The sequence below is a fragment of the Phalaenopsis equestris genome, unplaced genomic scaffold (assembly GCF_001263595.1).
Source record: "Phalaenopsis equestris unplaced genomic scaffold, ASM126359v1 Scaffold000001, whole genome shotgun sequence".
NCBI classification, from domain to species: domain Eukaryota; kingdom Viridiplantae; phylum Streptophyta; class Magnoliopsida; order Asparagales; family Orchidaceae; genus Phalaenopsis; species Phalaenopsis equestris.
The window spans coordinates 1,010,778-1,036,193 of NW_018164443.1; the positions used below are offsets into that span (position 1 = coordinate 1,010,778).

The following is a 25,416-nucleotide window of genomic DNA, read 5'->3' on the forward strand; positions in this document are numbered from 1 at the left end:
GGGTGGGGTGTGGGGTCCGTGTGCGCTGGGGTAATGAAGGGAAAAGTGACATTTTAGGAGGGTCAAATGACCACATTACACTCCCATATAACTAAAAATTTTGAATTTTAGAGGGGGCAAATGCCCCCTTGGACCCTACATGGGTCCACCCCTGGGTGCTAGTGAAATCTCCCTCCACGTGGATGTAGGCAAATCAACTTAGCATCGAATCACATAAATCATTTATGATTGTTGTTGCATGCTTCTTCATTTCAGTATTATTTTCGCATAATAAGTTCTAGTAGCCAAAGGGAAGAAGGAACTCAGTTTGGCGGAGGTAGACCGGGGCGAAGATGGGCACACAAAACAATGTTGGGGATTTTATAGATGGAGCAACGGAGAGGGGAAACCGTCCTACGAGGAGACGATGTTGGAGTCGACAATGATGGGCACGCAAAACGACATGATGGAGAGTGGCTTAAGGGAGAGGGTGGGCATAAATATGAACTTTGAGACGATGAATGTGTAAATTCCAAATTTCATGTGCTGTCTATGTAAAAACCCTTAATATTATTCAATTAAATAATCGAAATATGCCATTGGTTAGACCAGAAAACATGGGAGAAGAAAAGTCATTCTACAAAGCCACAAATTGAGAAGTTGGACCTAAAAACATGTAAAACCGACCACTCTAGAAGCAGCTTCCAGTCGTCCTCTTCCATTCGAGTATGACCTCTATTCCCTTCGTTTCATCTTCTTTCCCTCGTTCCTCATTTCGAACATCCAAGAACGTCAACTATTAGACTTGAGACTTTTTTCTCCCATTCTCTCCTCCCTAAGAATTCTATCCACAATCAAATCCACCCATCCTCGATTTCTAATGCTTCCATCTTTGAACAGAACTTGATGCCCTCAGCTATCTCACCCTCAGATAAGTTCTTTTTCCTCTTCCTCCAACCATGGCCTCCGAACGGCCTCTTCTGATCCCGTCCCCGCGCACACCAGCGCCGGACTCGACACCTATTCCTTTTCCAACGGTCGCTGCAGCCAGACGTTCCTCGTCCTCCTCCTCCCGCAGGAAAACCGCACCTCCTCACTTCCGCAACTTGTCGGTGGAGAATGTCGACTTCTCGGCCGAGATGCATTCGAGCACCAAAACCACCTTTTCCATCGAAACAATTTCGCGCTCGGCGTCCAAGCAGCAGCCTCAGCCATCGGTGCCGCGGTACGGCTCCCGTCGATCGGAATCGGTTAACATGGGCTCCTCGCATAAAGAGATCAGCGATGCCGACGCCCGCCTGGTGTACATAAACGACCCCGAGCGCAGCAACTCCCCTGTTCGGCATCCCAACAACTCCATCAACACTTCCAAATACTCCATCCTAACCTTTCTCCCCAAAAACCTCTTCGAGCAGTTCCACCGCGTCGCCTATATCTATTTCCTCATCCTTGCAGGAATTAACCAAATCCCCCAACTCGGCGTTTTCACCCCAGCCGCCTCCATCCTTCCCCTCGCCTTTGTCCTCGGCGTCACCGCCGTCAAGGATGCCTATGAAGACTACCGACGCCACCGCTCCGACCGCACTGAAAACTCCCGCTCCGCCTCCGTGCTATCCTCCTCCTCAGAATTCCAGCCCAAGCCATGGAAAGATATTCGTGTCGGCGAGGTCATACGCGTCCAGTCCAACGAGACCATCCCCTGTGACCTCGTCCTCCTCGCTACCAGCGATCCCACCGGCGTCGCCTACGTGCAGACTATCAATCTCGATGGTGAATCCAACCTTAAAACGCGCTACGCCAAGCAGGAGACTCTCTCCAAACCCCCAGAAACCCTCTCCGCTATCATCCGCTGCGAGAAGCCCAACCGCAACATATACGGTTTCCACGGCAACGTCGAAATCGAAGGCAGCAAACAGCGTGTCTCCCTCGGCCCTTCCAACGTTATCCTTCGCGGCTGCGACCTTAAGAACACAGCTTGGGTAGTCGGCGTCGCCGTCTACACTGGAAAGGACACCAAAGTCATGCTCAACAGCTCCGGCGCGCAATGGAAGCGCAGCCGACTTGAGACGCACATGAATAGAGAGACTATTATCTTGGCCGTGGCTCTATTCGTGGAGTGCGCTCTCGTGACGATACTCGCCGGCGCTTGGCTCGGCCGTCACCGGGACAAACTTGACGACCTAATCTATTACAGGAAGCGTGATTTTTCGGACAGAGATGTTGGGAAGTATGATTACTACGGAATCGGGTGGGAGATTGTGTTCACTTTCTTCATGTCGGTGATTTTGTTCCAGGTTATGATTCCGATTGCGCTATACATTTCGATGGAGCTCGTGAGATTGGGGCAGGCCTTCTTTATGATTCAGGATGAGAGCTTGTTTGATAAGGAGAGGGGTAATAGACTGCAGTGCCGTGCTCTCAATATTAATGAGGATTTGGGGCAGATCAAGTATGTATTTTCCGATAAGACTGGGACTTTGACTGAGAATAAGATGGAGTTTCGCTGCGCCAGCGTGGTTGGAGTAGACTACAGCGGCGACCCCGCAACCGCAGCTGATACCGGAGAAGAAGGCGTCTCCGTTGCAGGTAAGTCGGGGATGCTATTCCTTTGTTTTTTCCCCGAATTTTTTTGGGATAATTACATACAGACTCCCTGTAACATTAATATTTACAAATTAAAGGCTATTTTTTTTCAACTACCAAGCCCATGTGTTTGCTATTGCCACCAAAATTATTGAGAATTTGATAAATATGAAAATCATGGGTTTTACCATGAATTTCAATGTTTGAGTGAGAATTTAAAAAGTAGATGAAAGAGGGGTCCATTTGTAGATAGCAAGTTTCCGGTGATCTGTTTGTGATTTCCCACCTTTTTTTTTGGGGGTGGTGAGCCTTTAGTGTGAGATAAAATGCCCGCCACAGTGACACTATTTCATCCGCTCTTTTCCCCTATTTTTTCTCTTTGCTTAGTTGCTAAGGTTCAGGTCTAATGGTGGAAAAATGTGGCCTGATATTTCGGGAAATTCCGTGATTTTATAGGCCATTTTAAAATTTTCCCTGAAATTTAAGTTTGGAATTCGTTAACGGCATCAGTCTGCATCAATCTCGCAATACCTATATAACTATTCTGAAAAAAAAATACAAATTTTAATGATAAAGAATATTGCATCCAACCTATCCTTAAATTTCAAGTAATAAAATCTCCTAAAATAAGCATTTGGTTTAACGGCATTTACATGCATACCTCAAAATCCTTCTGTATTTCATATCTAGCACTTGAACGTTCATATTTTCATGCTTATCAATCGAACTTTTGACATCTTCATTATCTTTTTTAAAGTAAATTACACATTTTTATGACACCAATATGTTATTAGTGTAAAATTAATCATTTAAAAGTCTTCTTTTATTATTATTGAACAGTGGGCGAGCAAATCTGGAGACCAAAAATGAGCGTTAAAACTAATCCGGAGCTCCTTTCCTTGCTGAGGACTGGAGAGCGAACAGAGAAAGGAGACAAAGCCCGAGAATTTTTGCTCGCACTAGCCACCTGCAACACCATCGTTCCCATCTTGACCGAAACAGATGATCCCTCAATTAAGCTAATAGACTATCAGGGCGAATCACCTGACGAGCAAGCCTTACTCTATGCCGCAGCCGCTTATGGTTTCACGCTCATCGAACGCACCTCCGGCCACATTGTTATTGACATCTTCGGTCAAAAACAGAGGTACCAATTATTTTATTTCTTTCTCTTCTAACTGTTGTATACCTGCTCTCATCTGTGCAATTTTGTTTTATTATTTTGTTTGCATTAGTCTAAATGATGTGATTTCACTTTGTTTTTTTATTTGAATTGTTTTTCATTTGATTTGACCAGACCTGATTAGGTTAGCTGATTAATTTTTGTAGTTTTGTTTAGAAATTCCAGTTTCAATATTATTTTGGTTATGAAGCCGTTATTATAGTCAAATGAGGGCTATAATTCCTAATTCTGTGCGTACTTGATTGATTTATGAAGGAAAAACCAATTTTAAATGGCATAACATCTATGAATGGAAAATAATGCACGCAATTTTTATTTAGAACAGGAAGTTCGGAAGAATTAAAGTGGGTTTAGGGTTTATAGAGTTGTGTGTTTTACTTTGGCCTAATATTTGATTAAATAATGTGGTATTTACGTAAATCCAGTAATTCTTAACTATTTACATGCCTAAATTTTGATATTAATTTATTTAGTATTTTATTGGACAATCACATCAAAATATATACTTAATATGATGTTATATAATAAAATGTATTTTATTGGACAATTGTCTTAAAATTTCATTCATTTTATACTCTTAAATAAAAAACAAAAAATCTATCGTGAAGGCAACAAAGAAATAATTAGTGGGGGACCCGGTATTAATCAACCAAGAATGGCTAGCTCCACGTATAGATTTTAAAGTAAAGGCAGCATGATACGTCTAATACACCCACTTTGACCAATCTCCATAAGACGTTCTTGAAGTCACAATTGGTGGGCTCCTTGCAAGCATTTCTCAAAATAAAAAAAAATCACCCATTGAGATCTTGTTTCATAATAAATAATTGCGTGGTTTTATGTAAACGCCTCATAAAAAAAGGGCATATTTACACATACCATCCAATTCTTTTTTATTTTTTACAATGCCATCCAAATCTTTCACATCACATAAACATATCACTTCTAGTTTTTAAAAACTAAAATACACTTTTTTAGGTAATTTGTTATATATGTAAAAATTGAATATTAGGGGTTAGATATGTAAATACATAGGAATTAAGTGGTTTGTATGTAAATCTTCCTGAAAAAATATGTGTAAGTAAAGGCCTTCATGAGCGCCAACTGCATAGGAGCTTTATCTTTTAAATATTCTTCGTGTAATGGGATGGGTGATGCATTGACATCATAGTTAGAGAGGATATGGTGAGAAAACAAGCGATTTATTGTAATTTTGCTTTATCTTTATTTTTAATTTTGGTTTGTTTTATTCTTTTTAAAATTAATCGAAGAAAAACGTTTATTTTAATGTATTCAAGTATTAAATCAACAAAATTTGTGACATAAATAAATAATGAATAAAAAATGATAAAAACATTAGTGTGGATATTATTTATTTCATGCCATAAAATCTAAAAAAAAACTAAAATACTAAGTATTTTTCCTAAAGCATTAAATTTATTTATTAATTTTTTTTAGTTTATTCTAAATCGAATCAAATTGATCCAACTAAAATTTAACTCAATTCAATTCAGTTTAAAATAACTTGATCAATTTAGTTTTAATTTTTTTTTTTAATTAAAATCAATTGTTTTCGCTCATATATAAATTAAATAAAATAAATCGATCAAATTTTTCTGGTTCTTGCTTCTTCATGAGCACAGGGACTCGTGATTAATATGGTTGATGTGACTGAAAGTCTGTAATGATAAGGTTTTTTAAATGCGTACAGTGAGAGATGTATTCCTGCTTGATTTTGGAGGATAAGGCTAATAAATGGGGGTTATTAATGTTCATGATTTGTACAGACAATCATGCTCGCCCGTCCTCTTAATATCTTTAATTTAATTGCTCAGGAAAGAAATGTTTCTACTCTCTTTTAGTGATGTTGCAATATTTAAATAAGTTCATATCAAAAATCATATTTTTAATTTCTCAAATCTTTATGTCATGTGGCCTAATTAATTAAAGTGAATCTTATACTTGTATCAAATTTGAATGAATGAGCCTACCACTCACATTTAAAGTTTTGATAGATTTGATTGGAGGGAGAGGCATTATTTTTTATTTTAATTTTTAATTTGAATGCATATATATATATATATATATATATATATTTAAATAAATTATTTCATTTAATACAATAAAATATATTTTCTCTTGTAAAATTCAAGATAATCAATCTTAAAGATGAATACTATTGCTTTATAGAAAAGACATGTTTTAAGATGTTGCTACAATGTATGAGTCCTGTTTTTTGATGGCATGGTCTTGATTGTTCACATTTGAGCTATGAATCATAGAATAATAATCTGTAGTGGATTCTGTTCGGTGGTAATCTTGTGCTGCTATTTTGATAGAATTTATAGGGTTAAATTCATATTTTGCTTATTCATGGAATAAAGGACTGATATTTTCTCAAGTCTATCTAATATTTTTTTGGTTCCAATACATCAAAATCATATTTAAGGCTCATGTTTATCATTTGTAATGCTTAATGATATAGGTCTAACAACATGAAATCTAGTCACTTCATCAAAGTATTGTTTTATGCAGGTCCTTTTTTTTTTTTTTTGAATTCTATATTAAATAAACCATTATGTTGATTATTGCTTGTGTTCTCCATCCTTGTCAAACCTCCCTCAAATCCATATGAGCGTTGGATCCACTAATCTAAAATTGGGCCTTCAATAAAGGTTTATCTGAATATTAGGCAGACCGCTATTTATGCTGTCCACAAATGCTAGGATTTTAATTTTTGTATCAAAGGAAAAGCGGAGATAATCTTTCATGCAAACATTGAAATTAATAGGAGTTGTTATTGATTAAAACAATAGATGACGCATCAAAATGATGTCTAGCACAAAAATCTCAAGAAGAATCAAAAAAATATTTAGTTTAGTTCTTACAAAAGATGGTAAATTTACAAAGCTTGGTGATGTAATTGATTGTTTTTACAAATTAAATCATTTTTTTTAACTTACACGCACCCCAATATGCGCTGAGTCTTAAACTCAAGAGCTTGTGATTAGAGATAAAGCTCTCAACTACTAAGGCTAAGTGTGCTGCATACAAATTAAATCATGTTTGCTTCTATGCAAATGTGTCAAGTCTTGGACAGATCAAGTTTGAAGAAAGAACCAAAAAACTCTTGAGCTCGTGAATCGTATATGCAGAATATAATATTCTATAATATAAAAAGCTAACTTAAACTTTGCACTCTTTAATATTCTTTATTGGATAATATTTTTCTTATCTTCCGCCCTATCTCCTTTTCCCATGAACAATTTTGGATTTTTTTCATTTCTTGCATGCATCATTAACAATCTTTTGTATCGAGGAGACTAATTGACATTTTTGTGAACACTAGCAATACTACTTTTCTTTTTCCTGCGATTCTTTGGCTGATAGTTAGCAGCAGTAGTAGCTGGAACTTATGGTTCATTTGTGATTGTGATTGCTATGATAGCCTTTTATATTTAAAAACTTTTAATGATATATTTAAATCACTCTACTTTTGAATAAATTTTTGTTCTTTTGAATCTAATACTATGGTGTTGCAGGTTTGATATATTGGGACTTCATGAGTTTGACAGTGATCGTAAGAGGATGTCAGTTATAGTGGGCTTTCCTGATAAGACAGTGAAAGTTTTTGTTAAAGGTGCAGACAGTTCAATGTTTGGAGTTGTGGATAAGACATTGAATGTGGACATAGTTCAAGCAACCAAATCACACCTTCACACATACTCAACATTGGGTCTGAGAACCTTAGTCATCGGTATGCGAGAAATGAGTAATATTGAGTTTGAAGAGTGGCATTCTTCCTATGAGAAAGCCAACACTGCATTGTTTGGGAGGGGAAGTTTATTAAAAGCAGTTGCAATGAATATTGAGAACAATGTTAGCATTTTAGGAGCCTCGGGAATTGAAGATAAGTTACAACAAGGTGTGCCTGAAGCCATTGAATCTCTGAGGAGAGCTGGGATCAAGGTCTGGGTTTTGACTGGAGACAAGCAAGAAACTGCAATTTCTATTGGATTTTCTTCCAATCTTTTAACGGGAGACATGACTCAGATTATAATAAACAACAATTCCAAGGAGTCATGTAAAAAGAGTTTAGCAGATGCCCTTGCCATCACTAAGAAAATGACAGGAAAGTCTCCAGTAGGACATAACAGTATTGGAGTAGATTCTAAAAAGACTCCTCTTGCTTTGATAATTGATGGTACCAGCCTCGTCTACATCCTTGAGACCGAGCTAGAAGAAGAGGTATTATGCAAAAAACATTAAAAAATATTGTTTTTTTCAGGATTATAATGCACTCAACTTCTTTATAATTGGATGCTCCAGCTATTCGAAGTAGCAACATCATGTAGTGTTGTTTTGTGTTGTCGAGTGGCTCCGTTGCAGAAGGCTGGGATAGTTATGTGGGATAGTTATGCTAATCCTAATCAAGAGCAGAACAGATGATATGACTCTTGCTATTGGAGATGGTAATTTTGAAATTAATACTTTTTTAGAATTACTGGTTCTAGCAAATTTTTCATTCTGGGTTAAATCTTCTCTATGTGGCATTTAGGTGCAAATGATGTTTCGATGATCCAGAAGGCTAATGTTGGGATAGGCATTAGTGGAAGAGAAGGGAGGCAAGCTGTTATGGCCTCAGATTTTGCTATAGGACAGTTCAGATTCTTGGTACCACTTTTACTGGTCCATGGTCACTGGAACTACCAAAGAATGGCTTATATGATCTTGTACAACTTCTACAGAAATTCTATTCTTGTGTTTGTTCTTTTCTGGTAAGTGGATGTGATGATAATATTTAATCTGCTCATTTTAAATGTCTTTTTTTTATTTAGATTTGCTTTAGGTTCTTCTTGCATTATTGTTGCAATTTTGGTTGGAATGTGAAGCAACACGTAGATATTTTTCCCTGAATCATTGTTATATTGGTTACCATTGTTATATTGGTTACCATTGTTACTTATTGATGTTTCTTATGATTTTATGTTTTTTAAAATTCCGCTAGTTGTTATTATTATAGCGTGGGATTAGTTTGCTTGAGATATATTTCAAGTCCTATTTGTTGTCTGTAATAAGTATTTACTTTGGCAATCAGTTAGGTTCTGTTGCTTAATAAGTTGCTTTCAAATATTAACAAGGGATCAACTAAAACATTTTGAAAGTTATTGGAGGTGTCTTAATTAGGTGTGGAGTCTAATTTCCCTTTGCCATTTTGATCTCAAATTCTTGGATAAGATTTGATTTTGATTTTTTAAAAATTGGTAGTTATCAAACTCAAGATCCTATTCCCACTTATTCCTTCACTTCTACTGGTTGCTCTATAAAAGAAGATGAAATCAATAGTTTCAAAGCATCACATCATTGTTATTCATTCATCTTGGTGCAGAGCATGTAAAGGCCAACGAGATGTTCGGTAGAGTGATTGGAGGTTGATGTTTATCTTAGTAGGTGTTATACATTGGGATTTCTATATTGGGTGGTTGGTAGTGCACATTAAAGGGTTACGGATGAAAACTTGAAATCCAAGGCCTTTAAAAGAGAAAATTGATGACTATCGCAGGAGGTCAATGAGGTGGTCTAAAATGACAGGCGATATGTTTTTCTCTGGGTCTAACATGACAGGCGATATGTTTTTCTCTGTTTTTGGTAAGTGTTGCTAGTGGCGGAATTATGCTCAACTTTTGAGTGGTAGTAAATGTGAGGGTGGAATGCTAAAGGAGATCTAAGTGACAGAGAGAGGTGAGCAATTATTTTTATTGTGCTTATCTTTGAACTAGTGGATATTTATCTTTGTGCATCCTCAGATATGAGTAAATTTAAATAAATTAGTAAACTATCTTATGTTATTGTAGATTACCTTTTCCCAATTTTTTACATGTTTTTGCTTTTGGGTGCTCGTTTTTCCCCAGTAACTGTTATTAGAGTTAGGATAGATTTGGTGTCTATGGAAAAACTAAAATGTGGCAGCAATGGAAGAAATATAGAAAGGCCAGGATTGACCGATTTGATGGAAAGGATTTTGTATACAGTAATTTATAGATCAACGATCGTCTTTTCTTGAGAAACATCCACCTCTTTTTGGATCAAACCCAACAACTATGAGCCAAGAAAATTATAATCTCTTGGATAGACAGGTGAGAGTTATATTTTAGTCACTGCCTTTATCTTATTGCACTAGAGGATCACAACTGGCATGATAAATGTTATGCTAGAAATGTAGAAGAAGCCTTCTAGGAAAAAAAGGTTATCTAATCAGAAAGGTTTTTAATCTTAAAGATGGAAGAAGGTCCTTTTGCAGAGGCACATATAAATGCATTCAATGTGATCAAATTCAATTATGCTTTGTTGATACCAGGTTTGTTAGTGAAATTTTCATATTGAGATTATCATTATTTTCATAAGAAAGTTTGACTGGAACTATAGTAGCTGTCAGTATCTTATGCTGGTCTATGAAGTTGATGTTTAATGATTTTCTTACTTTATTTTAAGTGTGGTCAATTATACAAGAAAACCAAGTTAAGTTCTTTTTTCTATTGATCTGAATTTTGAGAGTAAAAGAAGTCCAATAATAGATAGCAATTGAAGTCGATTCAAGTCATAGTAGAGGAACCAATTAAAAGGTCATAACAATGTATGATGGTGATGTGGCATGTCTAGTCACATAAAAAAGAGTCTGTCCATAGTAGAATGGTGGATAATGTTTGAATCAGATGGAAGAATCTATGATTGTTGGAAGTAATGATTTATTATCCAATATTCTTTTTATGGATAGTCTTATAGAATTATGAGTTATGGATTTACGTGGTATTTTTATTGAACTTGACGAGTTTATAGCTTATTAATTTAAGTTTATTAGTTGCTGATATGCAAGTCAAGAGTGGTAATAGTGGAAACAACCCAATGTGAGGCACAATTTTGACTTGAAAAGGAACTTGTTCTCAATCGAACAGTTTGGTGAAGAAGTTTACATCTCAAATTTTATACTGATACTTAGAAGATGGCTAAGATTGTTATGGTGATGGCACATTGAAGCAAGCATGATAATATGTACGTGACATCTAGTAAGATCAACAATTAAATTTATTACGAATGATATTACGGGTATAATATATGATAAAAAGTTTGTTTGGGGCAGCTAAAGCTTTTTAAAAAGTTGTTGCGTTGTGCAGAAGCTGCTGCAAAGAAACTCGTTGTTTGTTTGTTTTTTTCAGTTTTCTAATAGCTGTGCTACAACTATTTTTGAACAAATGACATTTTTGCTCTTGTAGTATAGCGTTGTTTATAACATAACCAATCATGCTAGCACATTTCATACTTGCAATCAAATATTCAGTGTGAACCTTACAAAATAAAAACAGACACCTCACTAAACAATGAGTAACACGACAATTAAAATTAAAATAATTATTAAAATAATAATTAATAATATGATAATATTATTTTTAAAATTCAGTTGGTTAATGTCACGAGATAATACATCCTCCAATGAAACTCTTCACGTCTGATCACTATCGGCAGTGCAATCCTTGAACCGATCTGCCCACCTAAAGAAGTCAACTTTCTGCTCTTCTTTTTGGACGTTTCATAAATTTTCACATCTAATCTCTTGGGCCACCATTCTTTCGAAGCATCAATTATTCACTTTATCGGATCCCAACTTAAGCCCGTAGATCTCCGCTTCAATTCTTTCCAAAATTTTCAATCTTTTTTAATTGATCTCACTTGTTTTTCAATTGCATCATATCGTATTTTCTTTCTGTGTTTTCCTTGAATTTTTGTATAATATTTTGTCAGCCCTCATTGTTAAAATGGGCTGGTGGTCTATTTCCCAATTTCACCTCCATAATGCAGATGTTGCAAAATATTAGTTTTGCTTTTTTATCCCACGTAGCAGATGAACCGATTTTTTTTATCTTAACCATTGTGATACTAACATGAAATCAACTAATCAACATAAATATTTGCCATAAAAAAACATAAAGTGTCACTTAAGATACCACAATTCAAAAGGGTAAATGAAAAGAAACATCACCACAAAATCACTACCACACCACACAACCACCACCATCACCAACACCATCACCAACACCATCACCAACACCATCACCAACACCATCACCAATATCAACACCATATGACTACCACAAGACCAACACCACACCACAACAAGACCACTACTGACCCTAACACCACTACCTACATCTCTACCGACACTAACACCACTACCAACACCTCTACTACACCACAACCACCACAACATCACCACCACTATCAACATATCATCACCACCATCATCAACAACACCACCACCGACATCAACAACACCACACTGCTACCACAAAACATCAATACCGCACCACAAATCAAGCACCGGTTTTGAGTGCCTTGTATGTAATTTACCCAAAACATTGCTATATACAAATCAATCACCCTCGTTCATCTCTTATTCAAATTCTCACTCAAACATTAAAGGTAATGATAAAACCCCATCTCATTAATTTTATCTGAGGCAATTACATATAGGACACCTGAAACATTGCTATCTACAAATCAAGAACCCTCTTTCATTCTTTTTTCAAATTCTCACTGAAACATCAAAGGAAAAGAGAGAACTCCATTCCATAAAAAGATAATAAATGTTAGGATCTTGGAGCAATAGGATAATAAAGCAAGGATGTTGATCAAAGATGCTAGGTTTTCTCTTAATACAATCCATCAGAAATTGACTATCAAAGTGGGAGGTTGCTACTTGTGAAGTTTAATGTCCTTTAATCAGCTTGATCTAAAGGTCTTGACGCGTTTTGTTTTAATTTTGAAAAATTGGTGATTGTCAAGTTTCTATTTTCACTCACCATAAAAAGATAATAAATCAATGGTTGTAAGGCATCACTCATTATTCTCTTTCATTCGATCAGATGTAAAGGCAAATGGAGATTGAATAGGCAGTTGATGGATGGAGTGATTAGAGGTTGATAGTTTTCTTGGCCAAGGTCACACTGTGGGATTTCTATGTTGGGCATTCAACAAACATTGAAGGTCTAAGTTGACAATTTTAAACTAATAGTCTTCAAAAAAGAAAATTGGTGATTGTCATAAAAGTTAATGATTGATAAGGTGGTCTGACATAAGAGGAGATGAATGTCCTCTATCCCTGATCAGAATAACCGACAGAGGAGTCATGGTTCGGTTTGGAGAGGTTATCAGAGAAGAAATATTGCTTGTTATATAAACGTGAAATATTTGGTTGAGAAAATATTTTTATTCTGTATATATTTCTAGATTAGTGGATATTTAGCTCTTTGAGTGCCAATGGGTGTTAGTGGATCTCACAAAATCATGATAACTCGTGTTTTTTTTTTTTTTTGGTATTCTCCTTAGAATGCAAATCATTGCTAACAGGGGCGCTCCTTTTCCTAACACTCCAATGATAGTACCCTTAAAGTATCGTTCTCCTATTATTTGTGCAATTTTGAGTTGAACAAGAGTGCCTTTCTTAATTTAATGTCTAGGACTCTAGCTTAGGCCACTCATGAAGCTTTCTGCCCTAATGCACAAAGAATAAGGAATGTAACCTTAAAATCAGATTCTGCGCATGTGAGAAAAAAAAAAAAACTTATAATCAAATTTTCTTTTGTCATCGACCTCATACATGCATATCAACCTTAGTTAGCTTGTAAATTTTCTTTATTGAACTAATTATGAGGCAACATATATTAAGGAAACTACTTTGAAAGAGTCACTTTCTAATTTCTCTGCAGAATAGGATCACAGTATTCGAGAAAAAATCGGAACAAAAAATTCAAGAAAACACAATCAAAGCACATAGAAAAACCCAAAAATGGGAAAAAAATTTACAGAGCCGCACTACTAAAAATTTCATTATGTAATTCAGAAAGTTTTACAAAGATTGACGCTTGTTTTTTCTCCACACTCACACGAAGAAACTTACAAAACTTGTACTAACAATATTCCCTCTCCAATCTAACACAAAAATCACGCCGAATCACCAAAATTCACCTCTTCGACACTCCTCACCTTGACTGGAATGCTCCTCGAAGAGTTCAGAAGATAGAAACCGGATGTTCATCCTTTCCACGCTCGAAATCGGCTTAAAAACCAAAATCCTATGTACTAACCACACCTAGCACTTAGGCGCCCAAACTTAGTTCCTAAGTGCCAAGCTCTCGGTATTAGCACTCCGAAATGGGCCCCTAGGCGACAATAGACTGGGACTATGCGTTGGTCTCTCGGGAAAACAAGCAGTGCCCGCACCATGTGAGACAGTTGGGCGCCAAATGGCTGGCGCATAGGCGCTGACATTTATGTTTTAAACTCTTATAGGGCGCTTGAGCGCCCATGGTTGGTGCTTAGAGGCCAGCCTTAAATTCTGCTTGGAATGCTTTGGCTTCACACACGGTAACAACATATCAAGTAATATTTAATTTGAATATTAAAAAAAGGATTCAAAGGAAGTTTGACCATTGAAGCATCAAATACAGTAATAGTTTCATAAAGAATATTGGTGTCATGGTATCAAACTAGTCTATCAAATGTAACAGGGAACTCTTAACCCATCTGTTTAATATTTGCCTATAAAATTAAGGTTAAGGTCAGTATTGTATAACATTGTTAGTTGCAATTGATTATATTATAAGATGTTGGGAATAGTAAGAGGCGATTTAATTTTTTTGACTTCAGTGTAGTAAAGAGGAATTTTTTGATGATGTCTATGTATTTAATACAAAATATCCACTTTTCCATAGATAACTATCCTAGCAACTCTAAGTTTAGAGAAGGGAAGCTTATTTATTTGTGTAATTAGTTGATGACCTTTCTTCTGCTACCATTTTTTTAGAAGATTTAAATACACAGTAGTCAATTCCTATGTATTTAATTTACATATCTAGTCAATTCCTATGTATTTACATATCTAGCACCTAAATTTCAATTTTTACATACATATCACCTTACATATTCATGAAAAGATGTATTTCAATTTTTAAAAGTTAAAATTGTTGTATTTGTGATGTGATATGAAAATTTTTGGTGGAATTAATGTAGAAAGATAAAATATAGGCGTTAGATATGTAAATACACAAGAATTTTTGTCAAAAAGTATAAGAGATTACAATTCAATTTTCGCCCTCATCTTGCAATTTTTTATGTGCCTGGTCTATAATTAATAAAATTTCACATTTCTTTCTACAGGTATGTGCTATATACAGCTTTCAGTTTGACTACTGCGATCAGTGAGTGGAGCAGTGTCTTGTACTCGGTTATTTACACAGCTCTGCCAACCATAGTTGTAGGAATTCTTGACAAGGATTTGAGCAAGAAAACACTGTTGAAGTACCCCCAGCTATATGGGTCCGGCCAAAGAGAAGAGCGTTACAACCTAAAACTGTTCATTTTAACCATGATGGACTCGGTTTGGCAAAGCTTAGCCATCTTTTTCATACCATTTCTTGCTTACAGACACAGTACCATTGATGGATCCGGCATTGGTGACCTCTGGATCCTTGCAGTTGTTCTTATGGTGAATCTTCACTTAGGAATGGATATTTTCAGGTGGAATTGGATAGCACATACGTCCATTTGGGGCTGCATTGTTGCAACAGTCATTTGCGTCATCATTATAGATGCGTTGCCCATCTTACCTGGTTTCATGTAAGTTCTTTTCATTAGTTATCTGAAGTTACTTTTAGAGATTATTTTTATTTGTTCGAATGTATCCACGCCCAAATTAAAGTTGTTAGGAAGGATGAACATAAAGGGATTATAGTTGGGCTAAATGCACCTGCGATGAAATTTATTTTATCCTAAAAGCTCAGGTCGTTGGATAAAGGAGAACTACTTGGTGTTTATGCGCTAATATATTTTTCAACTACCCAATATGAGATTAGAACCAAAGCTTCTTGTATCTTGATTGAAGTATTGACAAAATGAAGTAAATCTGCATACTAATACTAGGAGTTTTCACATGGTGGCGATATTAAAATGCATTATTATTCTGGGTACTCTAGGGTTACCATAAGACAATAAAAAAGAAAGGGGAAAAAAACACAATATATGTTTCTTTTAAAAGGATAAAAAGCTTTCTCATATTTCATTAAGTTGGCCCAAAATAGTATAACTATTAGGTAGACATTAGACTGGTTACGTTTATTTGAGGCCATAAGACTGATTAGAGATATTGAATCTTGGTGGTTACGATCAATTATATAATATTGAGATTGGTGCCTAAAACCTATAGTTTAAAAATCAAGAGTTTACTACCTGAACCTAGTCCGCGGTTCAGTCCGCTTGGCAACCATGACTAGATTTTGGCTTTTAGAAACTATACAATTTAGGGTCCAAAGCTAGCAAGCGCATAATTTCAATAGAAGATGTTTAAAGTGAAATTCAATCATGGAATATGAAAGATACATAAGCTGAACTTTGAACTTATTCTTCTTGGTTGTGCTTCACATAGTTCTATGGTTTTAGAAACTATCAGAATTTGGTCCCAAATCTTTACATTACACTTCACATTGGCTTTTTATTGATAGAATTGTAATTAATTGTAAAAAAGACAAATCGGTTTCTCCTTTGTCTTAAGAGGTACCACTTTCACACAGTCCCTTTTGTTAGTAGAATCATCAAATAAGTCCAAAACAGCACAATACCCTCTAGTTTTCTTCTTTTTCTCTGTTTTATTCTTCTTATGCATAAATCATCTCTCTTCTTTTGCTCTTAATATAGCGATATTAAGTGATTTCATCAACTGAATAGTTCTGATACTATAAGCGACACTATTTTGTTTCTCATTTGGAATTTCCTTCCAAGATTTAACCAATATAATCTCATACGAGGATCAGTAGAGATGTAATGCACAATATAATAAGTAGTTAAATACTATGCACCATAGAATGTAACAAGTTATGCTAAATACAAGATATTACAATTTTATGAAGGTAAACTTGTTATGAAAAGCATGAAATCTAATGATTGTAATTTAGGAAGTGTGTATATTATGAAGATTGATGTTAGGTAACCTAATTTGGAGAGATTTAATTATATTATATTTTATATATCATGAAACATAATTAAAGGATATCTAATTACACATTTTTTCCTATATTTGAAATAATTCTAATTTGTATGCCCCATTATTCTCTTATTTATAGGAGGGATTATGAAAGATTTGGTTTGAGTGTTGAGTTATAACCCTAATTCGGCCGATTTTTTCTTTCCCCACCTGTTGATAGTGGAGTAACCTTTCCTCATGGACGTAGGCGGATTTGTGTTGAACCACATAAATTGCATTGTGTTTGGTTATTTTTTTGTTGTGTAAATTTATTTTTTGTATTGTTTTGCACAACAATTGGTAACAAGCCAAATCGGTGATTCCGACGACGAGCGTTGCGATTCCGACAAAGTTGTCAATGCAAGACATAGATTGAAGCAAGTTGAGCTACGAAATCTATCGGAGTCGTGTATAATAGCATGTTGTCAGGTACTTTAACATCCACCGCGACAGTGGAAAAGCTATTGATTTATTAGGTGGTTAAGCATCTCGTCAAGATCGATGTGACAAAATTTGATGACAAAGAAAACTTTGGTATGTGGTGTTGCGAGGTGATGTATTTGTGCTTTTTGAATCTAAATTTGATAAATTTGTTAATGGGCACTTGAATGATTTTACAAATCTTTTGATAAATTTGTTAAATTTGAATGATGAGGTTGAAAATGAGGACAATGCATTTCTTATATTAATTCACTCCCAGATGAGTAAGAATACTTCACGATAACACTCATTCATGGGAAGGTCTTGAATTATGGTGAGGTGATTACGTTATTGTTAAACCTTGAGTTTCGTCGAAGAGAAGGGCAGTTACACCTCATCGTGGCAAATCTAAGAAGAATAATTGGGCAAAGCAAGGTGATAACGACAATACTTCTTAAAAGTAGGACAAGTATTGCTGGCATAGTGTTGGAAAAAAAATGAGTATGCTTTCTGCTTAGAGATTGATCATTAAAAGAAAGATTGTCTGAAGTTGAAGAAAAAATGGAAATTGAGTTTCCTCTGAGACAAAAGCCAGTCTTATTGCGGGGAGAAGTGATAAGGTGAATTCAGATGTATTGTTATCTGCAGTTTTTCACAGTTTGTATGAAAATAACTCATGCTAAATTCTGGTCACAAGTGCTACATATCACATTTATCCCATTCGAAGTGATTTTATTCATATAAGAAGTTGGATAACAGTGCAATGATTATGGGAAACGATCAAATTAGTCATACTATTGGTGGAGGTAACATTTTTTATCAAGATGTATGATGATACTGTGATGGCGCTGATTGGTGTTAGACATGTTTCAGATATTAGGAAGGGTTTATTATCGGTTGGAGTTTTAGAGGCCAATGACTATAAGAAAGTTATCGCGACAAAAGTTCTGGAGATATCTAATGGAGTAATGATTTTTCTGAAAGTAGTTTGTCATCACAACATTTGTTATTTTCAAGGTAATACAGTGATTGTAACGACAGCTGTTGTTTATGATTCTTCTGATGTCATTATATTGTAGAGTAGCTCATGTTGGAGAGACTTCACTTCAGGCTTTGGTGAAGCAAGGATTGATAGAAAGAGTGAGCACCTGCCAACTTAATTTTTGTAATCATTATGTATTCGGTAAGAAGACACGGGTATACTCTGTTATTGTCATCCACAGTACAAAAGATATTCTAAAATATGTTTACATAGATGTTTGGAGCCCGATAAAGACTACATCTTTCGGTTGAAGATATTGTCTCTTTTATTAATGATCACTCCATATATATTTGGGTTCACACCATGAAGTGCAGGAGTGAGATACCGAAGATTTTTCATAACTTAAAAGTAGGTTGAAACTTAGACCGATACAAATATCTGGTATATCAGGTTCGACAATGGGGACAAATACATATAAGATGTGTTGTTACAAGAGTGCTATAAAACTGGGATAAAGCACCACTTCATCATTCGAAAGACACGGCATAACAAAGTGGTAGAGAGGATGAACTAGACTGGTAGAGAGAGTTTAGTCTCTTGTCTAATACTGGCTTTGATAGTTTATTAGGTCATGGCCATGGACTATGCTTGTCACTTCGTAAACCGTTTACTTTATATATATATATATATATATATTTAATATATATATATATATATATATATATATATATATTAGAAAGAATATCCCAAAGGAGATATGATCAGGGCATCCTGTTAGGATTATGAGCACTTGAGAGTGTTTGAGTGTCTAGCTTACTACCACTTACATAATGATAAACTGAAATCACGAGCAAAGAAATCCATCTTTATTGGTTTCAGGCGTGGAATCATTAGTTTTAAACTTTATGATCAATCAGAGAAGAAGATTATCCTTAGCAGGATTTTTCTATTTGACAAGATGAGCTCGTTAAAGTCTCACAACTAGAAGCAGGAGAAGATGCAACATAAGTAAGAGTTTGATACAACTCCATTTGTTCAACATAATTCCTTCACTCCTACTTAGGTGCCTGATTCAATTGCAGCTCAGGAGGTACCTATTGATAGTGCTAAGAAGAAAGTGGAAGATGTTGAGGATGAGATCTCTGCTTAAGAATCTATTTCTAGGAGTTGAATCAGGAACAAACGTCAGAATATTCCAAAACTAGTTTTTGTTAAGGAATCATAATGCATTTGCACTTTCAGCCATGGAGACTGAAATTTCTTGTCACTATAAAGAAGCAGTCGAGAGCCTAGACGGTGATCTTTGGAGATGGACAATAGATGAAGAGATGGAGTTCTTCTGAAGAATGCTACCTAGAAACTAGTGAAGCTTTCTTGTAGAAAGAAATTCATTGGATCCAAATGAGTGTATGCAAAGAAGAATCTCATAGATAAAGTATACGATAAAATGTTCGGTATAAGATAAAGTTAGTGGCAAAAAGCTTTGCGCAACAAGAAGAAATTGACTATAACAAAATGTTCTTCCTAGTGGTCAAGCATTCTTCGCTTCATGTTCTCTTATCACTTTTAGCATATTGCAGTATAATTTTGGAGCAGCTTGATACGCAAGACTGTGTTCCTTCATGGGGAATTGCAAGAGAAGATGTATGTGTTCCAACCGCTTAGATATGGATCCTCAAAAATTTTAGTTTACGGAGTGGAAAAGTCTCTATATGGGCTAAATCTCAGTCACTACAACAATTGTATAATAAGTTTGATCAATTCATGATGGGACATGAGTACACGATGAGCCAATATGACAATTATTCATAGTTTAAAAGGTTGGCCAATGGTGAGTTCATATACTTGTTTCTATATGTTGACAACATATTGATTGCATTTGCCAATCAGACTAAGGTTGATAAGATAAATAAACAACTATCCAAATATTTCATGATGTAAGAGTTAGGTGAAGCTCACATAATTCTTAGAATGAAAATTCTCAATGACAAGTATTTGGATCTCGCAAGAAGCATATATTCAAAAGATGCTGAAGACGTTTGGGGTTGATGACTAGAGCAAGGCGATGAGTCTACCCATTACATTTCACCTTTAGTTAAGTTCAGATTAGTGTCCTAAAAATGATCAGAAGAGGAAAGATATGTGATATTTTTCTTACATTAGTGCAGTGAGGAGCCTGAAGCCTGAAGTATGTCATGACTTCTACTAGAATATACACCGCACAAGCAATTGGTGCTTTGATCAATTGCATGCATGATCTAGGAAGGAGCCTTGATAGGCTGTGAAGAGTATTTTATGGTATTTGAATGACACAATAGATTCCAGCTTATTATTTGAAAGATACTCATCTATCATTGATTTATGTGTATGCTAAACTGATTTAGACTATGTAGGTGATATGGATAGACGTATGTCTATGATAAGTTATTTATTTACATTTTCTTGAAGTCAACTTAGTTGGAAATCAGTTCTTTAATCTACTATTATTTTTCTACAATGGGGGCTGAGTACATAATAATCACGAATATAATAAAGAAAGCGACATGAATGCATGATCTACTAGATAACTTGGGAGTTGACCATGAGTCTCTAACTGTGCTCTGTCATAATCAGAGCGCGATATTCTTGGACACAAATCCAATTCATCATTCCCATATGAAACTAAATGATGTGAGGTGCCACTTTATTCGGAATTTAGTTGATGATGAAAATGTTTTGTTGAAGAAGATAGATATGAAGGAGAATCAAATGAGCATGCTTACAAATGTACTACAAGTCCAGAAGTTCACATATTATAGAAGTTTGGTTAACATCTGAGTTGATGATTGGTTACTCATTAGGATATTTTGAAGAACTACACGAGGTTTGTTTCTTTCGAGAGAGGGGGGACATACAATCATTTTGGTGCAATCGCTGTGGCGTTGAAGCTCATTTTGGTCATCTCCCACTTATCTAGAAGTGAAAGATGAGGTAGAGATTGTTATGAAAAGTATTAAATCTACTTCTTATAAATGAGAAAGTGTTTATGTTAGAAAGATTGATATTAGATAACCTAATATGAGGAGATTTAACTATATAATATTTTCTATGTTATGAAACCTAATTAGAGGAGATCTGATTACATGATTTTTCTTATATTTAAAATATTTCTAATTTGTATGCCTTGATTTTTTTCTTATTTATAAGAGGAATTATGGATAATTTGGTGTGAGTATTGAGTTGTAACTCTAATTCGACCGATTTTTCCTCCTCCCTACCTATTGATAGAGCAATGACCTCTCATCATGGACATAGGCGGATTGTGCTGAATCACGTAATCACACTGTGTTTAGTTGTTTGTTTGTTATATGAATTAGTTCTCTACATTGTTTTGCACAACAGAACTATATGCGAGTAATCGATGTTAAGCACATATAAATTTGAAACACTCAACTAAACAAGCACACAATCTTGCAATCAAGTGAAACAACTTGCAAGTGTAGCAACAGAAATATGAGATGGTATTAAATGATTATTCAATGGCTTTGAACACTCAAGCTCTATATAAATAGAGTAATAACTATTGATTCAATTAAACACAAAGGCTTTATAAAGTATCCACGTAACAATGATGTGATGGTAATATAAATTGATTTATGTTTTATACAGGATAATTAACGTGTTGAGCACAAAGATGATGTATGCTCTAGTATTTTTGCATTTGAAGTACCAACTTATAAATCACCAGATAAGCATGACAACATAGAAATTAATGAAAGTTGCAATAAGTGATGCTTTGCTAGAGAGCAATAACAGCAAAGGGATATATACATGGTTTAACCCCAAATAACTTTTTTTCTACGCCTAAGCAATCTTTGCTCATAATGACACTTCATATGGAAAAATCACTTATTTTACAATATGAAAAAGGAAACCTTTTCTGAAGCAATTCTTAGAAATATTGTGAAGAATCCTGGTTCCAAAGTACTCAAACACTTTAGTGGTGACCAAAGCGATCACTAATAGTTATAAAGAATATAAAATTTCTATGCAAAATGATTGCTAATAATATAAAGCAAAACACACGAATCAACTAAGAGATTACAAGGAAAGAGTTAATGTAATATGTACTTGATTGCAAGGGTTGCCACTTTATTTTTTGTCGATATGATATATCCTTTTAGGTCAAAATTCTTTCTTTTATTGTGAGTGAAATCATGCTTGAAAAAATTAGAAGATATAAAGACATTAATAGAGCAGCACAGGCAGCCCAAAAAAATATTCCTGGATATTTCAAAAATAGGAAAAACCAATTGTTACATTTGAAAATAAGTTAATGACGACATGTTTGATGTTTACAACAAACTATAAACCACTTAATAGCGACCTGCAAATAAACATAATTTTACCTAAAACATCTATTTATTTATAGTGCGATGCTAAGCATTACAATCGGTTATGACTTCTATAGTGGCCCAATAATTAGCTGAGAAGTCCAGTAATGATAAGATAATATGAAATCAAATTATTTACAATTTATTTATACATTAGTGTTTCGATTAAGCCCTAATATTTGAAAATATTTAATAATAAGTTTGTTTACATAACTAAATTATTATTTAAATATAAATAATTTTGTTATATATTAATCTTGAGATTTTTAGGATACACTAAATAATCAGCCAAGTATGAATCTAGAAAACCACAATAAACTAACTTGTTAGAATCTTTATTTACACATTTGAAGCATTTTGATTCACTATCCTGAGTTCATTTCAAGTTGCAAAGGCTTCAAGCATATCTATTGAAATCAATCATCATCATCATGATTGAACTAATACATTAATAACTTATAGAACACTTGTTAATTCATTAGATTACTCCAAATAAGGCTTCCTATCACCAAATCACTGGTTATCCACACAAGTCACAAACATATGAGATCAACAGTGGCTTCTTCTGAATTTGATGATGCTAGACAAAAGACCTCTCCCCCAGCTTTCACTTCTCATTCTCTCTAATCTTGGTGGAATGAATTGCTCGATCTCATTAGAAAAATATTTAAGTCCATGATGATCGATCATAAATATATAGGGATCTCTTCGTGTACTTCCATTCCTCATATTTTTTGTCCTTGCGCTCTCTGATGTTGGCAGATTTTGGGTTATATTTATGGCTTAACCCTTTCAAAGAAAAATCAAAGAAAAATCAAAGAATAAGGAAGATAAGGAAGATAAGTCCTTGCGCTCTCTGATGTTGGCAGATTTTGGGTTGACCTTTTTGATAAGGAAGATAAGGAAGATAAGGAAGCTAGAGAATCAAAGAAAAATCTTTCGGATGATAATATTTTAGTCATAAAAAAATAATTCCGTTCATTTTGAAAAAAAAAAAAAAATGTAGCTTCAGCTAAGTTAATAAATTATAAAATGTCATCATAAAAAATGGACCTCTTTGAAAAGCGAAAATCAAGTTTGAGGGACCATAGTGCAATATTAAAAGGTGTTAAGATTTGAAGTCTGAAGTGTGAAGCGTGGTTCAAATTTGTGGCACCCTAACAATATTCATCTTTTGTTAAAAGGTGTTAGGATTTGAGGTGTGAAGCGTGGTTCAAATTTGAAAAAGCAAAATAACATTATCTGCATTTTTTCTAGAATTTTTTTTTATCATGATTAGCTACATTATCATTCACTTCCAATCTAAATGCAAACATATTCTGTTTTTCATTGCAAATCTTCTTGAGAAGTTTAATAATGCTCTACCAAATGTTTCCTACTCTGTTCTAGAGTGTATTGAATTGTACATCAAATTTATTTCGGTGCTTGCTAATTGTAAAATGGCATGGCCTTCACAGATGTCTAAAAAAACGAAAAAATACATCCTTGCTTGCAGAGAAACTCATTATTTTGTTGTCTATTTTCAGGGCAATATTCCACGTGATGGGCACATGGGTTTTCTGGTTCTGCTTACTTGCCATTCTAATTGCAGGCTTGATTCCGCGATTTGTGACCAAGGCTGTTACAGAATTCTTCATGCCTAATGATATCCAGATTGCAAGGGAGCTTGAAAAGTTTGGTAATTTAAATGAGGACCCCCCTGTTTCTGAAATTACAACGAGAACTTTGTCAAACCATCAACAGCAGACCATGCCATAGAATTCTTTTTAGTAAAATTTCCTCTTCTTCTGTTTTTCGTTTAACTGAGTGTATAGTAGCAATTATTCTTTCCAGCTGCATGTTGGAGTATAGGCCGATTTCAAGCTTATAGGTTGTCCAAATGGATAGTTATCTATAGTTGTAGGATTTTTTATTTTCTTTACATTATATCAAAAAAGCATAGTAGAGTTGTACAAAATATACAGTTTTCTTATAACTTCTACTTTGTCTTATATTCTTGCTGAGTTTGCTGATGACGCGCAAAGTTCAGCTTTCAGGCTTGTAGAAAAGCGAATTTTACTGTAAATACATTATCTTTTTTTATTTATTTTCTGTAATCTGTTGTTTATAGAGAAAAGTGTTAAAATAGTTCATTGATTCATTACAGGGGGGTCATTTAGTCCCGGAGTTATGTAAATGTGCTAATTTAATTCCCAAATTTTTTTAATAGCTGAAACAGCTTTTAAAAAGAACTATTTTAGTCCCCATTAAAGGGAGGAAATATTACCTGCGGATAACGTACATGTGGATTGGAAATTAGCATTCATCCTATTCGCACGTAATATTTTTTTCATTAAAAGAGTCTGAGGATAAATTTGCTGCGGATAACGTACATGTGGATTGGAAATTAGCATTTATCCTATTCAATATTTTTTTCATTAAAAGAGGCTGAGGATAAATTTGTCACTTATAAGAGACTAAAATGACTGTCCTAGTTACTTAAATTAGCAAGACAACCAAATGGGTTACTTTAGTGCAGCTTTTAGCCTCAAACGTTCCTTTATGTTTCTTTTGTTTTTGTTTTTTGACCTTGATGTTGGTTTTAGTGCTGTAACCGAACAGTCTGAAAGAAAATTAGAGAGGATTTACGCTCATTTCTCAAGAAAATCACATATTAGTGTGGGAGAAATTAGAACAGTAGATGATGCTTTAGAAAGGAAACGATAACAACTTGTGGTGGGAACATCATTAATGTGTTAAAAAAAGCTGTTTTTAAGGATCACACGCCAGTATTTTGTTTTCTTGCGTCAATGACTTTTCCTAATTCACGTGATTTGGTCTCCCTGTG

At 34.8% G+C, this 25,416-nt stretch overlaps 1 protein-coding gene across 1 annotated transcript; it reads left to right on the top strand.

The window, feature by feature from the left end:
- The first annotated feature begins 559 nt into the window (after nt 1-559).
- LOC110018274 (phospholipid-transporting ATPase 1-like) lies at nt 560-24,658 on the top strand. Its single transcript, XM_020715580.1, is given in 8 exon segments — nt 560-2,565; nt 3,403-3,709; nt 7,288-7,993; nt 8,075-8,149; nt 8,151-8,217; nt 8,304-8,523; nt 14,957-15,415; nt 24,116-24,658. Coding segments are annotated over 8 exon segments (3,693 nt in total). The 5' UTR covers nt 560-938; the 3' UTR covers nt 24,348-24,658.
- Nucleotides 24,659-25,416: the final 758 nt, after the last annotated feature.